This window comes from Crocodylus porosus, unplaced genomic scaffold (genome assembly GCF_001723895.1).
Source record: "Crocodylus porosus isolate Cpor-Errol unplaced genomic scaffold, CroPor_comp1, whole genome shotgun sequence".
Classification (NCBI taxonomy): Eukaryota; Metazoa; Chordata; order Crocodylia; family Crocodylidae; genus Crocodylus; species Crocodylus porosus.
The window spans coordinates 11,060,516-11,078,846 of record NW_017728950.1 but is presented as its reverse complement, the minus strand read 5'-3'; the positions used below and the strand labels follow the sequence as shown (position 1 = coordinate 11,078,846).

The window sequence follows — 18,331 nt, the reverse complement described above, 5'->3', positions numbered from 1 at the left end:
GAACAGTCTGCCAGCGGAGGTGGTTCAAGCACCTACATTGAACACCTTGAAGACTAAATTGGATGCTTATCTTGCTGGGATCCTATGACCCCAGCTGACTTTTTGGGCAGGGGGCTGGACTCGATGATCTCCCGAGGTCCCTTCCAGCCCTAATGTCTATGAAATCTATGAAATCTTATGATCAGCAGGCTGGTGATCCCCAAGAAGATTATTTTTAAACAACCCACTGAAGGCCCAGCCGCTATTACATTCTGCTCTGCATGTTCTTTTTTTTTCTGCAATTTTTTTAACAAGGTAATTCTCTGTTCTATGCAACCTGTTAAGCCAGAAGGCAAACTATCAAATAAAAAGTATGGTATGAACATAACTATTTTTTTTCCATTATCACAGACTTTCAATTATAACTTTCCAAACAGAAACACAAAATGATGCTTTACTAGTCAATGAAGACATTTAAGAGCATTCTCTGACATGCTTACCATCGCATTTCTGAGTTGCCTCATTCTGTTTGTGACCAGCAGGACATTTGCATTCATAAGACCCAACTGTATTAATGCAGTTTCCTCCCTGGCAGACTCCTGGTATAGCCTGACACTCATCAACATCTACAAAGAGAAAAAAACAGTATGTTTCTTGAAATCTCATCAAATCTTATACATTGTAGAGTTACCAATACATAGTTATCTCCATGTCTGAGATTATCTTGAAAAATAACTTGTGTTATTTATATTACCATAGTTCTGTGTCACATATTGAATTTGTGGACAAGTCTTTCTTGCAATTCCAACAGCAGTTTGACCCTGACCTTCACATATGTTGTATTACTCTTTCAAGTGAATTATAAATTGTGATACATTAGTTTAAGGCATTAGTATTTAGGATAATGATTTAGATCAGCAGTGCTGTATTTGTATAAAACTGATATAAAGCCCTCAAAATGCAAATCATCATACCTGGACATTTCACCTTAACGTGAAGATTTGTATCACATATGACCCCTATCACCAGGATATTCAACTTCATTAGACATGATTCCACTCTCACGCCTCTATAAGTACACAATGGAATTACGCTAATGTAGTTTGGTTTCAATAAGAGAAGACCAAAACTTTTAACTTGTAGGTTACTGCACTGAGAACAAGACTAGTTTTGTTTGGAGATTTTCAGAGACAGTCTGAATAAATAGTTGTTTCAGATTAGCATTCATACTACATTCAAAAGCAACAAGAAAACCCATATGGCTTAAAGTAGATAAAATGTGCTTGACGTAAGGCTTGCATGGTAAGCACCAAGGATTTCATGGGCAATGACTTCTTATTAATAACTTCAGAACATTATGGGACAACTGTACTGAGGCAGTAAACAGGAAGAATTTCAGCCTTTCTAATATGACCCTCTAGTTGTTATATTCATGCTTTTAGAAACAATACACAATTTTCACTCTTGTCTTGCAGCTTGCCATGAGCAGATTTTTGGTATAATTTATTATGTATTCTTTCAAAAGCAAACTCTGTTTTTACTGTTATTACAATATGGGGCAGGAAAAAAATATACATTTTAACAGTGAAGCAGGAAAACCAACATCATGCCTATATCTTTAGGCTATTAAAAGGTTGTTCACTGAAAAATGAGTCCAACTCAGGGTGAAGGCATATTTATACCCAGCATCAGTGTTGATCTAGTAAGGAACACCTTGAGAGGCTGGACACCTTTAAGTCAGCTGGTCCGGACAGATTACACCCTAGAGTACTCAAGGAGCTGGCAGGTGTCATAGCCCAACCATTGGGAAAAATATTTGAAAACTCGTGGTGCTCAGTTGAAGTACCTGAAGACTGGAAGAAGGTCAATGTGGTACCCATCTTCAAGAAAGGGCAGCAAGTAGATCCCAGGAATCTAGACCAATCAGCTAGACCTCAATCCCAGGTAAGATTCTGGAGAAAATTATCAAGGAGACCCTTCTGGATAAGCTGGCTGAGGGCAACATCCTGAGGGACAGCCAGCATGGGTTTGTCACAGGTAGGTCTTGCCTAACCAATCTCATCTCCTTCTATGACCAGGTGACATATCACTTGGACAAGGGAGAAGAGATTGACGTCATATATATGGACTTTAAGAAAGCCTTTGATCTGGTGTCCCATGACCTCCTCATGGCAAAATTGGCCAACTGTGGCCTTGGCTACACCACAGTCCAATGGCTGGGAAATTGGTTCAGAGATCAGACCCAGAGAGTAGTGGTTGATGGTAGCAAATCATTATGGAGCTCCGTGACCAGTGGTGTCCCTAAAGGCTCTGTCCTTGGACCAGTTCTCTTTAACATCTTTATCAACGATGTGGACATTGATGGCAGAAGCGCACTGGCTAAGTTCGCCGATGACACTAAACTTTGGGGCATAGCGTCCACACCTGAGGACAGGCTAGTGATCCAGGCTAACTTGGATAAACTTAGTAAGTGGGCGCATACAAACCTGATGACGTTCAATACTGATGAATGTAAGGTACTCCACCCCAGGGGAAAAAAAACGTGCAGCATACTTGTAGGCTCAGCAGTGCTACGCTTGCTAGCACCACCACTGAAAGAGACTGTGGGTCATGATTGACCACACGATGAACATGAGCCACAAATATGATATCGCAGGTGGTAAAGTAAACAAACTCTAGCTTGTATCCATGGATGCTTCTCAGGTAAATCTCAGGATGCCATCCTTCCGCTGTACTTGGCCTTGATGAGGCCACAGCTGGAGTACTGCATCCAATTTTGGGCTCCACAATTCAAGAAGGATGTTGAGAAGCTTGAGAGAGTCCAGAGGAGAGCCACGTGCATGATCAGAGGGCAAGAGAATAGGCCTTATGAAGAGAGGTTGAGAGCCATGGGAGTCTTCAGCCTGGAAAAGCGCAGGCTAGGAGGGGCCTGGTGGCTGCTTATAAGTATGTAAGGGGTGTACATCAGAACCTGAGGCACCTGGTGCCTGCTTATAAGTATGTAAGGGGTGTACATCAGAACCTGAGGGACCTGGTGCCTGCTTATAAGTATGTAAGGGGTGTACATCAGAACCTGAGAGAACAAGTACCAATGGTTATAAACTCCCCCCAGACCATTTTAGGCTGGATATGAGAAAAATTTTCTTTACTGTCCGAGCCCCCAAGACCTGGAACAGACTCCCTCCAGAAGTGGTGCAGTCACCTACTCTGGATTCATCCAAGAAACGCTTGGATGCTTATCTTGCTGGGATCCTTTGACCCTAGCTGACTTCCTACTCCTGGGGCAGGAGGCTGGACTTGATGATCTTCAAGGTCCCTTCCAGCCATAACATCTATGAAATATATGAACTCTATATAACCTTTTGCTTCTTATAAAGAAAAAAGTAAATACTCAACAGTATATACTCAGTATAGTACAAGTCAATAACTTTTCAAATACATTCATTAGTGCTTTACTTTTAAACCACAATAGTCTCACTCATGTATTTTCCCTGTAGAAGAAAACATCCTTTATTCCTGTAGTTTACTATACAAGACAGCCCCTGTGACAGAATTTGCAACTGCTACATCAGATGAGTAGTTAAAATAATACAAAGGATCTTAGAGATCTCTCTTTAAAAAACCAAGGCAGAGCCAACCATACAGAGAAACTCTTTGTATAAAGGGGGGAGGGAAAAGCAGGCTTTAAATTAATGTATAATACGTACTTTCAGTTACTGAGCCTTTCATTAACTTGGGCAACTCTCTTTTTAAAAGTTCAGTTAATTTACAACTACCAGAGATTTTAAGAGTTGTATGTTTATTTGAACAAATTTGAAGTGGTACCAAATGCTTTGCTCTGTCTTTGTGGAGCATTAAAAAAAAAAAAAGAACTTGTTGATATTAGCTGAGTGGAAGCAATTCCATTGCGTGAAAACTTTGTCTCTAAAACCTTCAGAAACAACTTCATAGAAGAGGATCCACATGTATTCATTTGGAGAATGCAAGTTCAATTAATGTTGGGACTGATGCAACAACAAAAAGGAATCTCGAGCCCAAGGTCCATTTTTTCTAGCCTACATGGGGAATAATTACCAGAAGAGAGAATGGCATCCTTTGTGATTATACGAAAAGTGAAAAATGATACCTCCCTAGTCTTTACAAAAGCAAAAAAAAACACCTTAAAGAAGCAAAGTGACTTGTACGCTTCAACAGCAATGTGTCGTCTTCTGTGGTAAAAAATACTTAAGTCTCTGTGTTTACAACCACCAAGTAACATCAAATACACAGATTAATTTTAATATTCATGGGAAAGTCTGCTCTTTTAAATTCTTTTTTATGACCCTGACCAACTCTATGACTTGTCCTCGGGATTTTGAGGCAGTTGTGCAAAGTCACTCTTTTTGTCACTCCAAATGTGACAAAAGGGAGATGGAGCCCAAATGTTCTGTTTGTGCACAATGTTAAAAAAAATAATCAAGGGCAATCTTTTCTAAACTCTAGAGAGTTCTGTGTATGCTGAGTTGAATTTTAGATTATTTTCCTTCTCTTCAGTTACCATTAAAATATAGAATTTAAAGTACCCAGTGAAATTAAAAGGGTACACTGTCCACCTAAAAGTTATACTTGTATCCAACTTGTATCCTTTACTAATTACTGGTAAAAGTACCATTTAGGGTTATTGGAAAATATTTTTCATAGGTTATTTTTTTCCAGTTGGTTGAATTTGTCTATAATACATAGAGGTTCCCTGATTTCCTCATTTTTAGTCAGTCCATCTCTCATTTAGTTTTTTTCAATCAAACAACAGGAAACAGATTGTTAGGAACACAAAAGGGGAATGCAGTAGCAAAGTAGCTCCTTTTTTTCCCACATACTTATGGCCATGTTCTTTGCCGATTATTTTCACCTCCTCTTCCTTCTGAAGTAGTCCTGCTATTTCCTATGAAGTGTCGCCAGTATTTTAATAAGGACTTTACCCAATTTTTCTTTCCTTGTTTCTGTGACATCAAGTATCTATGTTGCAATTAGCACATGCAGCAGACTTGATCTAGTTATGCCCTTGCTTTGCCATTTAAAGAGAAACAGTTTCTCATCAAGCCAAGGAAGCAATATTTATCAGCTAATTAATTTATTCTAAATACATTTGCCAGAGATGTCTGCACTTTTCTCCTGAAACTGTCCTGAGTTTACTTGCCATAGTAAGAGTCCCAACGCATCATTTAAGCAGTGGGTGTGTTGAAGCCCTTATAGAAGAGATTCCAGCACATCCTTCCTGTGATTTTTTGTTCTCTTATTTGTTTTGGCGCAATCCCGTCTATTTGGAAGGCAAAATTTCCCCTTCTAAAGTGTTTTAATGAGTACAGGGAGGTCCTACCTGGCAGGCATTACTTAGCAGTATCCAAAATAGATGATGAATTACATCAGGTAATCATACCAAGACCACCCAGTAGCCCCCTTCAGCCTATAACCAGTAATAGTATTTGGCTTTTGACCCCTGGGCCTCCAAATGCATTCAAGATATGCAGTATAACTGCATGCGTGTCAGTTATTATTGCTCATTTAAATTAAGCCAACTGTGTCAGCAGAGCAGTGGTTAAAAAAACAATTCACCAATGCTGCCAGTAGCAGATTCATTTGAAAATGGCAATATCCGAGTTCACTGATGACCTTTACTTCCACAAAGAAGGTCTCTGTTCTACTCTCATAAGAGTATGCTTCACTAAATCATAAGGCAAAGACGTTAAGTAATTATAAATTACTTGCAATAGCCTCAGGAAATTAACAAGTTTCAAAAGCAAGAAAAGTCTCTCTAACCTTGAAGTGAACAAAGATCTAGAGTTAAAGTAATCACATTAATTACTTGCAGACTAAATTCAAATGTTTGTTGTTGTATTTTAAACAGTCTTTCTGAAGGAGGACAGCCCACCTCGGTGATGCTTATCCCACCTCATATACTGCTGGAAAAAGGAAGTAAGCACGGCCAATGAAGAAAATATGAATACCAGGCTTGCTAAGTGACGTACTCACAAACCTTCAATCACAAGGGCCATTTCATGTGTGTCAATACTTCTAGGAAAATGTAACATCAGATTCGTGAGGGCTTACATTTTAACCTTAAGGGGAAATGTTTAACATTATGCTGTAATGTCAAATTACTGAATAAATTCAGTTCAATACTGGTTAAAAATATACCTTAAAGACCTGCTCTCTGCAGGAAAGGCTCAAGTCAATGAGACAATGTTTTATATCTCAGATCATATCTCATGTGAGTAAGGGTTTGTAGCATCACATGATTAACCTTCTAGAATTTGGAAAGACTATGGAAAACAAAGTTAACTAAATATATTTTTAAAGCTGAGTTGCTTACTTCTGTTTTATCTTGTCAGTCAGATTTGAGCAATCATCAATTTTAACTTCACTCATTCCCCATTTGCTCACCCTTCTGAGCCAAATGAATTTAAAAAGTATTCATGGTGCCATAAACACAAAATTAAATAAATTATTTTTAGGAACAGTTGTGTATACCAAGAGGTACAACATGCTAGAGATAAGGCAGAACGTTTCCATGTGTTCATGAATTTGATAATGTCTGGCATGTGAAAAAAGGTCTTTGCTTTTGCAGACCATTTTTCTCAGTAAATGGCAACTGCCTGCTGGATTTGCACCGCTAACTTTAAACATGCACCTTTGAAAACTTAGCCAAACATCAGCCTCCTCAGATGAGTGGCCTTTTTTTCAGCAAAAACTAACAACCAAAAAGCCTAGAGAAAATTAATAGCAACAGGTAATTTACACCCAGAATCTGAAGGAGGAGCTTGCTTCAGTTTTTCACAAAATTTTTTGCCAAGTAGAAATATTCTCCTAAATTGTAATGTTTTTAAAAAATATTTGGTGGGGGGAAGTGGTATGTTTGTAATTAAGCAGGTGCATGAGAACTAGAAGGCTATAAAACCTAGAATATATTGAATACAAGCAGCCTTTTGAGCATGTCATAGCTGAGTGATATACTGCAAATGCAGAAAACCAACAGAAATAGCAAAAAGTATATATTAAGCTATATTTTTCTTTTTCATATTAAAACAGGTATTATTAGTAATCAGACTCTCTTCTTAGAAGCTATGCAACTAACGTCAGCCAGAGTAGGATAGAGGACTAGGGAAGATCATCTGCTTTATCACTATCAGTTTAACTAGCACACATTGGGTGCATCCAGATGAGCGCTGACATTTGTTTCCCCCGGGGAAAAGTAGCAGAAGGGGTAGGAGAGGCTGGGGGGCAGTAAGTGAGCTGGCCCCAGAAGCCTTACCTGAGGTCTTGGGGGCCTCCCAGGGCTGCAGCCACTGCAGGAAGCCTGGCCAGCAGCTGGAGTGTGGCTTCAGCTGGTCAGGCTCTGGTTTTGGGTGGCACATGCTGCTGCCATGTGAGTCACCCTGCTTTTTTGGCATGGTAGCAGCACAGGGAATGTCTGCATGTGCAGCACCACATACTGCACATCCACGCTCATCTGGATGCGGCCATTAAGTCTAAGAACTGACCTATCAGGACATTAATAATTGTGTTTTTTCATCATTAATTTATAATTTTATGTATCTACTTGTTCTGATCAGACGTGCTCTTACTATAGCAGAGACTTCTCTGCAAATCATTTCCCTGAAGACAAAACAATTTTCATATCATCTTCCCCCACAATGGTGGCAGGAGGAAAGATGTTTAGAAGAACACTCCAGATAGGAATAGTCACTCCTGGAGCATGTTGGTAGGTAGGCATCATTTCTTTCTTCTCCCTAGCGCAAAGAAACAAAAGTCTGGTGGGGAAGGGAGTAGCTGAGAAATGGACTGTTAAGGAATGTAGGAGGAGTTGAGAAATCTTCCAAATAGGTTTCTTGCCACTGCTTTGCTCTATGGCCATGTGACATTGGCAAGAAAATATATATTTACACAGTTTCTTCCTTGAATTTTTCAAGGATCTTTGATCTCTTGGAAACAAAGGTGATGCAGTTTCTATCTTCCACTGAGAAAAAAATCCATTTTAAAACTATTTTTGAAGAAACTTCAAGCTTAAAACATTACGATGTGGATTTTTTGTTTTTTGTGTCATTTTCTCCATCATGTAGCCTTCCAGCTCTTCCAAAAAGACTATCCATAGAATCTATTTGGTTAATCTCTGTTTTTAGAAACTGTCCAGAGTAAAGACTGTCTAACAGCCCCTGTAAGCTTCATTCTATGTGAATCTCCAGGGATTGCTATTAAGTTTTCTTCTTTTTGCTGGATAGATTACCTACTTAAGTGAAAAATTTAAGTTGTCCATTTTTCTACAATTCTTAAAGAAATTAAGAGATGAATTAGTACTTTTCTGTCCTGCATGTGTGACACGGGCTTAAAGAAACAGTATCTAAGACAGTATGTAAGGAAACACTACTCTTGTATTTGTCTTGTATTTGTCTGGCCAATTTTCTGTGGCAGCTCTTGGTCCCTGCTCTTCTCCCTTGACACATTATCTCTGAGTAATCTCATCCACTATCTTTTTGCTGGTGACTTGCAGATTTTCTCCCCACAAGTCTCCTTGGGTGCATCCAGATGAACGTGCATGTGTGGTTTGCAGCACTGCAAACCTGTTTGCAATGCCACAAACTGCACAAGCCACACATGCAGGTGTCTGCTGTGCTGCTAATGTGCAGCACAGCAGGCTTTTTTGGCACTAGGAGATCCCGGGGTCAAAAAAACCCACACCAGAAAAAAGCAGTGTAGTGCACATGGCTGCAGCATGTGCTGCCTGAAACTGGAGCCTGGCCAGCCAAAGCTACAGTCTGCCTGCCGGCCAGGCTCCGTACACCCAGATTGCCACTGCTGGAGGTCCAGGAGGCCCCCAGGACCCCAATTAAGTCTGTTGCAGCCAATCTAGGTACTGGCTTCAGCCTCCTTTACCCCACCTGGGGCAACTTGCCATAAGCCAGAGCACGTGTGCATAGGCATTCCCCAGGGAAAACTAGCAGTGGCACAAATATGTTCCAACTCATGGGGACATGCCCCTTCTGTCCTAATTAAAAGCTCAGCCTTTCCCTCCATTATCTTCTTGTGGATAGATCACCTCAAACTCAACATAGCTAAAAGAAGTGAAATGGAGGTCTCCCCTATTTTCAACTGTCTCATTTCTTATTTACTGTGAGAAGTGCTGGTCTTTCAGGTACTTAACCTGGGCACCAACTTAACTCAGACCTCTCTGTAGGTCCTCAAACCCATGCTATATCTTTTTTTTTTCCCACATTTTTTTCAGTATAACATTGCTATGGGTTGCTAAAATGCAACTTGTTCCATCCACCTGCAAAACTAAAACTCCGGTTCATTTCTTATCTTAATTACTATAAATACCTTTTCTCTGGCCTTGACAAATACAATCCTATCCCACTAATGACCAAAACCTTTTTCCTAGCCCACTGCACTGATCATCTTACTCCTTTTTTCATCCCCCTGCAGGCTGGAATTCTATCAGCCTGCAAGGGAAAAAGCCATGGTTTCCTACATTTTTCTTCTTTAAAGGAGAATCCATTTTTAAAATTTGTTCATGACCCTTTCATACTTTCTTGCAACCCACTTTTGGGTCACGACCCCCAGGTTGAGAAACGTTGATCTAATTCAACCCCTGCTCAAAGCAGGACCATCCCTATCTAAAACAGCAGACAACTTTTTGTGTCTCCCATGCACGGGCAACCTATACCCTGGGAGCCAACTGTGACCCACAGAACCAAGGGCCTTTTGTGACATTCTAGCTGTAGGGGGCTTTGGCAACATTTTACAGTGTGTGTTTGGGGGGGGAGGGCTTTTCCATGGCAGCATCACTGTGGGTGGAGGTGGCTGGGGGAGTGATAACTCCATCTGTAGCAGCAGCCATGGTGAAAGCAGCCCACAGTCTGAGTTAAGCTCCACTGCAGTATCCCCCACTACAAAATGTTGCCGACATCTGTTCTAACCTATTAAAACTGCATGAACAACACGCTTTCACAACTACTGGGCACATTGCCCAAAAACACAAAGAACACCATAACTTGCCAAAGGCAAAGCAGGGATATAAGGTTATACTTGCCAAAGGCAAAGCAGGGATATAATGTCCTGTCACTCAAGGACAGGAAGTAATTTGCTAAAATAAATTTGGGAGATCCAAGGAAGAGGACCATGCTCCCCACTACAGAGAAAGGCAAAAACCCCCACAGCCCAAGCCAATCTGACCATGGAGCAGAGGAGCCAACCTTCATTTTTGCCAGGGGGTGGGGTGGGTGGGGGAACTGAGATCATGGACCTGTGGAAAGTTTTATGCATTTCAGGTGACAGCTGTGGGCCAGGGTCCTCAGGCCCCCATGTATTTGGCACCTCTGCCATGAGGTAAAGTCCCTTCCTGATTCCACATGTAGTGATCAGTCAAACCCTAAGCAGAGAAGCAAAGCCCTCTAACCAGGAACCTCCTGCTTTTTTAGTCCCAGCAAAAGCATCAGCATGCCACAGTCAAAATCTCCTGTCTTGGCTTCCAACACACAGTGCTTCTAAGGAAGGTAAAGAAATTCTGACATCTATAGCAACAGAAAGAGAACTCTTCTCATGATTTCCAGTGATGTGTACGTGGGGGTAGAGTGCACCAATACATCAGTCCATATTATATCGGCACCAGAAAAAGGAATATTGACGCAATCGGCAATCAGCTTTTTTTGGCTTATGTGGCCGATAATGTTGCTGATAAATGCCACATGCATGTGTCTAACCACAGCACGCACACAACCAAGAGTACAGCCTGGCAGCTTGGAGAGCAGTATCAGGCTGGTAAGTCTGTTGTGGGGAAGGGGCATGGGTGGAGCAGATTGAGGCCCTGCAGTGAAGAAGGGAGTGGGGCTGGAGTAGGGGCAAGTGGTGCACAGCCAGGGTAAGGCAGGGTGAGGGACTGAGCCATGGTTCATCTGGAGGGTACAGGAGGGATAGCTCCTGCCAGTGCATGCAACCCCAGGAGAGGCATGGGGGAGGCATGTGCTCCCAGGATCTGTGCGCGGGGTGTGGACAGGCTGCCACTGTGGGCTAGAGTCAGAGCCTGCACTGGGCTCTTCCTGATGGCTGCACTCGGGCTGGTCAGGGTGGAGCAGGTGGTGGCACCAGAAGGAGGAGGCTATGAGGGAGGGGCCCTAGATCCACCCCAAAATTCACAGTAGCCTCCATCCCAGAACCACCACTGCCTGCCCCACCTAGCCCGAGTGCAGCCACTGGGAAGAGCCTGAGGCAGCCTCTGGCCCCAGCCCGCAGCAGTAGCCCAACCTCACTCCACACAGATCCAGTGGGGTACATGTCCCTCACGCCTCCCCCGGGGTGCACACAGTGGCGGGAGCTGCCTCACCCTCCACACTGCCCTGGATGAGCCATGGCTCCACCCCGCACCCCACCCAGCCCCAGTTGTGCAGTGCCTCCCCCTGACCCAGCGCCACTCCCTCCCTTACCATGGGGGCCTCACTCTGCCCCTCCACACCCTTTCCCTCCCCCATCAGACTTACCAGTCAGACACTGCTCTCCAAGCTTTTGGGTTGCATATTGGCAATCAGATCAGTATTGGCCCAAATGTTTGGTCAGTATCGGCCATCGGTATCAACCCAAAAAATCTTTATCGGTGCACCCCTAGTTGGGGATGTTTTCTAGTCTTCCAATTATTGCTCTTCACAGCATGCTCCAGGAATCCTAAACCATCCATGATCAATACTTATCCAGTGATGGAGATTCACAATTTCTCTAGGCAGTCTATTCTACTGCCTCAATGTTCTAATATTAAAGTTTATAAAGATATCCAATCTAAACTTACTTTTCTGCAATTTAAAGCCCTCACTAGGCATCTTCCTACCTGAAGCAACAGAGAAAAGGTGTTCTGGCTGACATGGGGCACAGGGATTTAGCCTCAGGCTCTGGGTGGCAGTGCATGCATTTGATCACATGTAGTGACCCCATTGTAAGATAGTACAGTGGTGATATTTTACAATGGAGTTAATTTGTGTAGCAGGCCTTAATACTGGTGCACGTGTAGATTGAGACACTTTACTGAGGAGCTAATTAGTTTACTCTGCAGTAAAGCACATGTATAGATGCACTCATTTTGTATTTAAGCGTACTATTTTTTTCCTGAAGTGAAGCACCTTGCATTTGTTAATACTGAACTTCAGTCTGTTGGAAATAATCCATTTTACCAATCTTTCAAGATACTTCTGAATTGTATTCCTGTCCTACAGTGTGTTTTCAATCCTTTCCAGTTTCATGGCATTTGCAGGTTTGTCCAGGGGACTCTATTCCAAAATCCAAATGACCAATGAACACACTGAACAGTACTGGACCCAGGATAGTCCTCTGTGGGACTCCACTTGAAACCTCCTAACCACTTTCCAACATGGATCCATTTAAAGCTACCCTCTGCTTCTGGCTGTTGAGCCTGTTGGCTATTCACCTTGTAGTAGTTTTGTTAAGCCTACCTTTCTTTCATCAGTTCTTGAGATGATCAAGTACACTGTATCCACTAAATGTCTGCTATCCACCAGTTAGTTACATTGTTGCAGAAGGAGATCAGATTGATTTGGCTAGATTCATTCCTGACAAATCAGCGTTGACTGATTGTGATAAGCCTTTCCTCCTCCAGATGCTTACAAACAAACTTACTTATAATTTGCTCCACTAACTCCCTAGGTTTTGAAGTCAGGATACATCATCTATAATTCCTCAACTCCTCCTTCCCGCCCCCCTTTCCCCCCCACCTTTTTTTTTTATAAATAAGAGGGACTTCATCTTGGCCATTTTCCAGTCCTCTGGTATCTTGCCTGACTCCCACGACTCAATAAATAACATAGCCAGGAGCTATAAGATCCCCTGCCAGTTCCTTCAGTACCCTGGAATAAAATTCATCGGGCCCTGCTGACTTGAATTAATGGAGACTGAGCAAAGAAGGAAGGAAGACACTTTACACTCTTTTACTGCATTATACATGGTCTCAGGATGACTGAAGTAAAATCAAAACTTCATAAATAGCAACTGTGATATGCCACAAATGGCAGTAAAAATAATAACTGTTTTAAACAGTCACTGTTCTTTCACAAGACAAAGTGGATTAGCACATCATTTCAGTGTTCCACAATGGAACTGCCACATTGTTTTAATGTTCCACAATGAAATTTTGCAATGATGTCAACTGCTTAATTGCTTCATTTGATTTTTTTGCATACAGTTAACTGGCAACCAAAATTCAAATGTAATAGAAAGAATTCCAGAGGGCCTGGAAGTCAAAGTCACATCCCTCACTGGTATAACTTTATTTAAATCACAGGCATTATACCACAGATGAGTTTGGCCCAAAGGCATCAAGAATTTGCATTAGTGAGCCCAATACATTCATCACAGAAATATAGAATTATGGCGTTAGAAAAGACCTTAAGGATCATCTGATCTGAACCCCTGCACAAATGCAAAACTACTACTACTACTACTTCTTCTAAATCATCCCAGTATAATGCATACATTGCCTCCTCTTGAAAACCTTTAGTGAAGGAAATTCTGTAACTTCCCTGGGCAGTCAATTCAGCTGCCATGCTGTTCTAATGGGAAGGAAGTTTTTCTTGAGATATAATCAAAATCTACTTTGCTGCAATTTCAAATACTTGAAGAGTGTTAGTATATTCCCCCAATAATCTTTTCTCCAAGCTAAACATATCTCATTCTTTCAAGTTTTCCTCATACAGCTTGCATTCCAATCCCTTTAATTTTTTTCCCACCAGTTTGTGGACCCTCTCTAACTTCTCCACATCCCTGAAACATGGAGCCCAAAACACATTACTGTAGATAAGGCCTAATGAGCACTGAATAGAGTGGCACTATCACCTCCCCTGTGTTATTCTCAATGCTTCTGATGGTACAGGTCATCCAGATGAGTCTGATTTTGAAATAAACTGTTTCTATTTTCAATAAGGTACAGAAAATAGAAATATTAGAAGGACATATAGTGACTATTATATACCCAAGCTGGTAGTGAAGAGTTGCAGAAAAGTCTCACAAAACTAAGTGAATGGCAGATTGCACTTGTCAATAGTGAAGTTTAAATAATGAACATAAGGAAAGATCATCTCAACTATGCATACATAAAGCTAGGTTCTCAAGTAGGCATTACAACTCAGGAAAGACCTTGGAGTCATTATAGATAGTTGTCTAAAAACATCAGCTCAATGTGCAGTGGTAAGCTAAAAAAGCCAAGGTAATATTAGCCATGATTAAGAAGGAAACTGAAAACAAAACAGAAAAAAATCATCATGCCACTGTATAAACCCTGTATGCACTGTACATTATGCACTGTATAAATATGAGTGTATAAATATGATGCACTCATATTTTAAATACTGAGTGAAGTTCTCTGGTCTGCACATCTCAAAAAGGATGGAGTGGAAATGGAAAAGGTACAGAGAAGACAACAAAGATGATTAGGGGTATGGAGCAGCTGCTATACCAGGAGAGACTGAAAGGGCTAAGAATCTTCATTTTGGAAAGGATAAGACTGAAGAGTTATATAATAGAAAATTTTAAAAAACCAGTGTAGATAAAGTAAATATAGAACAGTTATTCACTATGTTCCAGAATACAAGATCTAGAGGGCACGTGATGAACAAAAAAAAAAAAAAAAGGAAGCACTTTTTAACATAACGGGTGCATCTACATTTGTGCTTAACTACACAGCAGACTAATTCGCTGCTATATAAATCACTGAATTCTACATGTGCAACACTATTAGATCACAGCGTACTAATTTTCTGTGCTGTAAGATAGTACTATCAGGGACGTGTGTAAATGCTGATTTGGGTGTACACTGCACCCGGTCAAGCCAGGCAGCAGGGGGCCAGACCTATGTGGTTTCTATGCGTTTGCTGAGAGATGACCTGGGGATTCTGGATCCCTTCCCTCCCCCCCCCCCCCCCCCCCCCCAGATCCATTGGCAAGCCTCATGGTAGTGGAATCGGCAGCTGAATGGAATAGCCTGATTGTTTTGATGCTGAAGCCCTATCACACCATCCAGTTTTATATTGATTTTCGCAGTCAATGCAATTTCAAAGTGTGATATGTACCCTCTGCCCAGAATAAAAAAAATGGTGGAAGGAGTGGATAGCTTCCAACATCTAATGGACAGAGTACTCTACCCACACTGGGCATATGCAGCCGCCTATCTGGATGACATAGTAATATTTGCCAACATGTGGGCAGAACACCTCCAACAGGTGAGAGAGGTGTTGTAGTCAATACAATGCAGCTGGTCTCATGGCCAACCCTGCCAAAAGTCATCTGGGATATACAGAGACTAGATACCCAAGGTATATACTGGGCAGTGGCAAAATTGGGCCCCCTGTGGACAAAAAGGCCTTGGTGGAATCACCAGCACTAACAACCAAAAGACAGGTGAAGGCAAGCTACTACTGGTAATTTATCCCACAATTTGCTGCCATCACAGCCCCACTAATATACCTGCTGTGAAAAGGGGCGCTTCAAAGGATCCGGTTGTCACCCAAGTGTGAGGCAGTGTTTGGGACAGTAAAATGGCTACTATGCAGTGTGTTGGTCCTGCACAGCCTGGATTTAACAAAGGAGTTTATATTACAGACAGATGTCTCAGAGCAAGGCTTGGGGGCTACTCTCTCCCTGGAGTTTGAAGATGGAAAACACCCCATCATGTAGCTCAGCAAGATGCTCCTTCTCCAGAAGCAGAAATTTACTGCAACAGAAAAGGAGTGTCTAGGGGCAGTTGAGACCCTCCACTACCTCCTAGGGGCCCATTTTTGTTTGGTCACTGACCATGCCCCTTCAATGTGGCTTAATGCTATGTGAGAAGCCAACCCCTGGTTGATACAGTAGTATCAGTCTCTTCAGCCTTTTGATTTATCAATATACCACCACCCTGGGACTGCACATGCAAATGCAGACTTTTCCTGAGAGTGGGGTGGGGGGATTAAAAAAATTGCAAGAGTGAATCATGGGTTCCACTCTTGGGAGGGTTGTGTGTAACTAGGTGCATGACTCAGGGGCTGGAGCCCAGCTGCAGAGGATTAGAGAGTAATAGCCTGCTTCCCTAGGAACACAAGATCAGCTGACAGGGGTGATTGGCCAGCCTCAGAGGAAGTTAAAACTGCCAGGGAGCATAGCAAAAGGGAGAGTGGGAAGGCTTTGGTGCTGATGAGGAAGTACACAGCCAGGGTTGCCCTCGCAGGGTCTGAGGAAGGGCCACAGGTTTTGATTTATCCATTTCTTGTTTGTACACTTGTCTGTTTTATTAGGTTGCTTTCTGTGGGGACAAGTTTTCCCCAGGAAAAATAAATGGCCTGCTGAAAGGAGTGATAGCCCACTACACTGCCACCATCAGAGACTGGATACTGGGCTATATGGACCATTGGTCTAAGACAATATGGCACTTGTTATGTTAATACAGAAAAGAAACGGGAGAGTGAGAACAGGTAAAACTGACAGAAAGCTGCACTTCATGCTTCTAACGTAAGAGCAAACTCAGGTGCTCCTCTTCCCCTTTCCTAGGATGACAGCCACATGGGAGGCTATAACAGGGGACTCAGACCCAGTGGAGGGGAAACAGAGAGGAACATGCCTTTGTTGGGTGTCAGGTTGTAGGGATTACTGACCTCCAAACCGGAAGGGGGAGGAAAACCTAACCTATGCATCCAGGGTATGTGCAAAACTAGTGGAGATGGGAGACCAGGCAGAAGATACAAGGAGAGAAAAAATGCAAGAAACATTTGGGATGGGGATTGGGAATGAAGGGGCCAGTCCATGAAGAGGGGATTTGTACCAGTGAGTCACGGGGCTCCTGTCATTTTAATAGGATGCAGCAGGATAAGATGGCTGTGTGGGGCCACAACTACAAGAGTGCAGGCTAGCCCTTAATTAAGGCAGTAAAACTACTGTTCTGGGCTGGAGAAGGCACATGATAAAAAGGGGCAAGGCCCTGGCATATAAACCCAGGGCCTGAGCCAGAGCTGGCACCCAGACCCTGCAGGCTGCAGGAAGAGGAGGTCCCCTAGGGAAGCTGTCTGCAGGAAGCAGTACCCAGGGATACACAAGCTACCCACAAGAGTGAGAGCAGGCCTAGCCCTGAGAATTAATTTGTGGTAGGAGACTGATGGACAGTGGAGACAAACTTTGCAGAAACAGTCTGTTTATATTTCAGGTGTCCAGCTGTATGTTTGTTTATGTTTGCTGAACAACTGGAGGACTGGGAGTGACTGTAGGGTTGGAGGAAGCCACAAGTGCCTGGCAGGCTCCCCCTACTGCAAGGCTAAGTCCTGACGAGCCAGGGCTCGAACCAGTGGACCTGGACTGAGCGGCCTCAGCTAGAGAAAAACGGGACTGAGGCCAAGCAGGCTGAAGCCTGGTCAAGGGTTGGGGTCTATGGGGCCCAGCATTAGCCCAGGACAAAATGGGAGAAAGAGAGGGAGAGAGACTTTGGGGTGTTGGGGTTTGAATTCCAAGCCAAGCAGGCCAGGGTAAGCCCATGTTGTAGCAAAAAGGGGACAAGGAAGACCACCTAGAGCTTGCCAGCTTCTAAGGGCAGCCACCCCTATTCATTACATAATAACATCAAGGCATGGCAAGTGAAACATCAGGGGAAGACCCTGAGAGACAGAAGCAAAGCCTGGTCAGAACTAATGTGGCCATCAAGGGGGTGGGTGTCACAGCAGCCCTAGGGCACATCCTGTTACAGAGGCCTTATCTGACCCATGGCAGCAAGGCCATGGGGTGGGGTGGGGGGGAATAACTCACATTACAATATAGATATAGGAGGTAACAGAGAAAAGGGATTTTTATTGTTACAAACTGTAATCCAAATATTATCAATTAAATTGACAGCTTCAGAAAGTCAACAAGTCAGCTTAAGAACGCCAGCTCCAGAAAGTCAAGTTGGGAGTTTTCCATAAATTCATCAAGCTGAATCTGAACTCGTAACTTTGGTTACAGGTCAATACTAAAACAAACCTAATGCTGAGAAGGAAGACAGAGGGCGGCCTTTTTTGGCTCCTATCCAGAACAGTTAAAAATATGACAAACTCCAATTTTCTTCCGAGACTTCAGCCACATTTGGTAGAAATGTAAGAGGAATGGACACCACAATGTTACCACCATCTTGAAGTATACTTCCAACCCCCCACCCCCGCCTCTCCCCCAAAATCCCAAAACAGCTGATCTTGCAAAATCTGGGGCAAACTTCAGTTCCATGTTTCATAGTTTCATAGTAGCTAGAGTCGGAAGGGACCTAGGAAGATCATCTAGTCCGACCCCCTGCCTTGGCAGGAAAGAGCACCAGGGTCAGATGACCCCGGCAAGG

At 42.8% G+C, this 18,331-nt stretch overlaps 1 protein-coding gene across 4 annotated transcripts in view; it reads right to left on the bottom strand.

Moving 5' to 3' along the window:
- The window catches only part of FBN2 (fibrillin 2), a 283,527-nt gene that overhangs the window by 182,482 nt on the left and 82,714 nt on the right, over positions 1-18,331 (bottom strand). For all 4 annotated transcript variants that reach the window (XM_019554934.1, XM_019554938.1, XM_019554937.1 and 1 more), the window contains exon 6: positions 480-605. In XM_019554934.1, the coding sequence (XP_019410479.1) occupies positions 480-605 (126 nt within the window). The remainder of the gene's footprint in view (positions 1-479; positions 606-18,331) is intronic.